The sequence below is a fragment of the Alexandromys fortis genome, unplaced genomic scaffold, assembly GCF_014885135.2.
Source record: "Alexandromys fortis isolate MF-2015 unplaced genomic scaffold, M_Fortis_MF-2015_v1.1 scaffold_83, whole genome shotgun sequence".
Lineage (NCBI taxonomy): Eukaryota > Metazoa > Chordata > Mammalia > Rodentia > Cricetidae > Alexandromys > Alexandromys fortis.
Window position 1 is genome coordinate 1,680,887 of NW_026068001.1, and position 2,656 is coordinate 1,683,542.

Consider the following 2,656-nt stretch of genomic DNA (forward strand, 5'->3'; position numbering starts at 1 on the left):
GCTGCTCCTATTTCAACAATAAATAAATATTTAAAAAAATCTAGACAAATATACAGATACACCGATAAGCTGAAAGAACCAAAGCCGTTCCTTTACTTCTGTACCCACTCAAAAACACCATCAACCACACACCACACCTGATCTTCAATAAGTACACAGAACCAAGACCTATGACTAGCATGTGGTAATTACGTAGGGAAGAAGAAAAAATGACACCGCTAAGCATGGGACCGACTGGAGCTTTTTATGTCTATTTAACACATAGCAGAAGGTATACGATATCGATAAGAAAATACACTCTGTGTCCATGTGAACCCCCATTCTCAGCCACTAAGAACACTTTGGGGTGAGGAAAAGAGGGGAAGGGGTCACATAAATAAGATTAAAGAGGAAAAGTCAGTGCTGTACACAGGGGAAGCGGGGAAAACCGGTCCGCGCCGGCGCGCGTTGTTGTTTGTTAGCCGCGGAAATTTATTCCTTGCTTTTTTTTTTTCCTTTAATACGGTTTGAACACTTTGGGGTGAGGAAAAGATGGGGAGGGGTAAAATAAATAAGACTAAAGAGGAAAGTCAGTGCTGACAGCGGGACAAGAAAACAGTAGCCACGGACTAAGCCTGCAATGCTTGGGGGGTGATGAACACAGGTAAGAGGAGGGGTAGACTATGGAAGGGACTTCCTTATCTGTGGTTGTTCCAGGACCCCTTAGTTAACATCCATGACTTCAGGGTTGGGTGTCAAACCCGAGACCGACGTCGGGATGCCAGAGGAGACGGTCCGGGACTGGCGGCGAGCCACATCCTGGCGTTGGTAGAACAAGACATAGGCCGCCTTGGACTGTGGGAAGAGGACATGGGTCAGTTTAGATGTCAGAAGGGAGTAAGAGAAAAGGGGTCGAGGGGGTTGGAGAGATGGCTCAGCGGTTAGAGCACTGGCTGCTCTTCCCGAGGTCCTGAGTTTGACTCCCGGTAACCACATGGTGGCTCACAACCATCTGTACTGAGGTCTGGTGCCTTGCTCTGTCCTGCAGGCACACATGGAGGCAGAATGTTGTATACATAATAAATAATTACATTTAAAAAAAGAAAAGGGGGCAAGGCCAGGCCGTGGTGGCTCACGCCTTTAATCCCAGCACTTGGGAGGCAGAGGCAGGCAGATCTCTGTGAGTTCGAGACCAGCCTGGTCTACAAGAGCTAGTTCCAGGACAGGCTCCAAAACCACAGAGAAACCCTGTCTCGAAAAACCAAAAAGGGCCGGGGCTGGAGAAGTGGCTCAGTGGTGGTCCTGAGTTCAATTCCCAGCAACCACATGGTGGCTCACAACCATCTGTAATGGTGCCCTCTTCTGGCCTGCAGGCATACACACAGACAGAATATTGTATACATAATAAATAAATATTTTAAAAAATTTAAAAAAAGAAAGAAAAACCAAAAAAGGGGGGCGGGGGGCACAAGTGGGGATACAGAAGCTGTACCTCAATCTGATTCTCATTGACAGGTGACACACTGTTGTCATCAAAGTAGTGCCACTGGCCGCTGTCCTTGTTGCAGGCGAATGTTGTATCTGAAATAAACAAAAAAGTCATTCATCCATACCACCTTTCTTGGTCTCTGGGGTGTCCACATCTACTTTTTTTTAATTAATTTATTTATTATGTATACACGTATATGCCTGCAGGCCAGAAGAAGGCACCATACCTCAGTACAGATGGTTGTGAGCCATCATGTGGTTGTTGGGAATTGAACTCAGGACCTTTGGAAGAGCAGCCAGCGCTCTTAACCTCTGAGTCACGTCTCCAGCCCCTCCACATCTACTTTTATACCCCCCCTGCCTTGATAATTTTAGTCACACAGTGGGTCCCTCCCGAGCCCTAGTTTAGACGCCCCAGGACACGTTCCCGCCCACAGAGTGGCACATACAGTGTCCGTCGCGCATGCCACCATAGTGGTTGGAAACCGCGATGAGATCGTATTTGTACAGGTCCGGAGCCGAGTCGTTTTTGGGTTGGATGACAAACTCAGAGAAATCCAGATCCCTGTGGATGAGAAGATAGTCAGTATGGGTGGACTCAGCTCCCAGCACCCAGGGGGGACTCAGCCTTTTCAGCCGAGGGTCCCGACCGGATAGGAAACTGCACCAGGGTGTCCAGCTTCTCCCGAGATAATTTGGAAAAGGAAAAGCGCTTCAGGTGGATGATGAGGACTTCGGGCAGCATCCAGAGGTCCAGCTTCTTGGTGGCCAGCTGGTGCTGCTGACAGGAGGAGCAGAACCTAGCAATGGAACCCAGAACCCAAGTCAGGAATGAACATAAGCACCTGCCTCGAGCCTTGTGACAGCTTCACTAAAAGACTGTAGGCATGGATTGCTTCTTTTATTTTATTTTTATTATTTATTGTGTATACAGTATTCTAATTATTTTTTATATTTATTTATTATATATAATATTCTAATTCTCTTTTATATTTATTTTTATATTTATTTGTTATGTATACAATATTCTAATTCTTTTTATATTTATTTATGTATACAATATTCTAATTCTCTTTTATATTTATTTATTGTATAGACAATATTCTGTCTGTGTGTATGCCTGCACGCCAGAAGAGGGCACCAGACCCCATGACAGATGGTTGTGAGCCATCTCTCCAGCCCCCCCCCC

The 2,656-nt window shown here is 46.0% G+C and overlaps 1 protein-coding gene across 1 annotated transcript in view; it reads right to left on the reverse strand.

Annotated features, from left to right (window-relative positions):
* Positions 1 to 223: 223 nt before the first annotated feature.
* Usp11 (ubiquitin specific peptidase 11) overlaps positions 224 to 2,656 on the reverse strand; it is a 32,123-nt gene continuing 29,690 nt past the window's right edge. Inside the window, exons 14-17 of the mRNA XM_050160846.1 lie at positions 2,118 to 2,267; positions 1,917 to 2,032; positions 1,472 to 1,560; positions 224 to 834 (exon numbers count right to left, since the gene is read on the reverse strand). Coding sequence (XP_050016803.1) covers positions 703 to 834; positions 1,472 to 1,560; positions 1,917 to 2,032; positions 2,118 to 2,267 — 487 coding nt within the window. The 3' untranslated portion in view covers positions 224 to 702. The remainder of the gene's footprint in view (positions 835 to 1,471; positions 1,561 to 1,916; positions 2,033 to 2,117; positions 2,268 to 2,656) is intronic.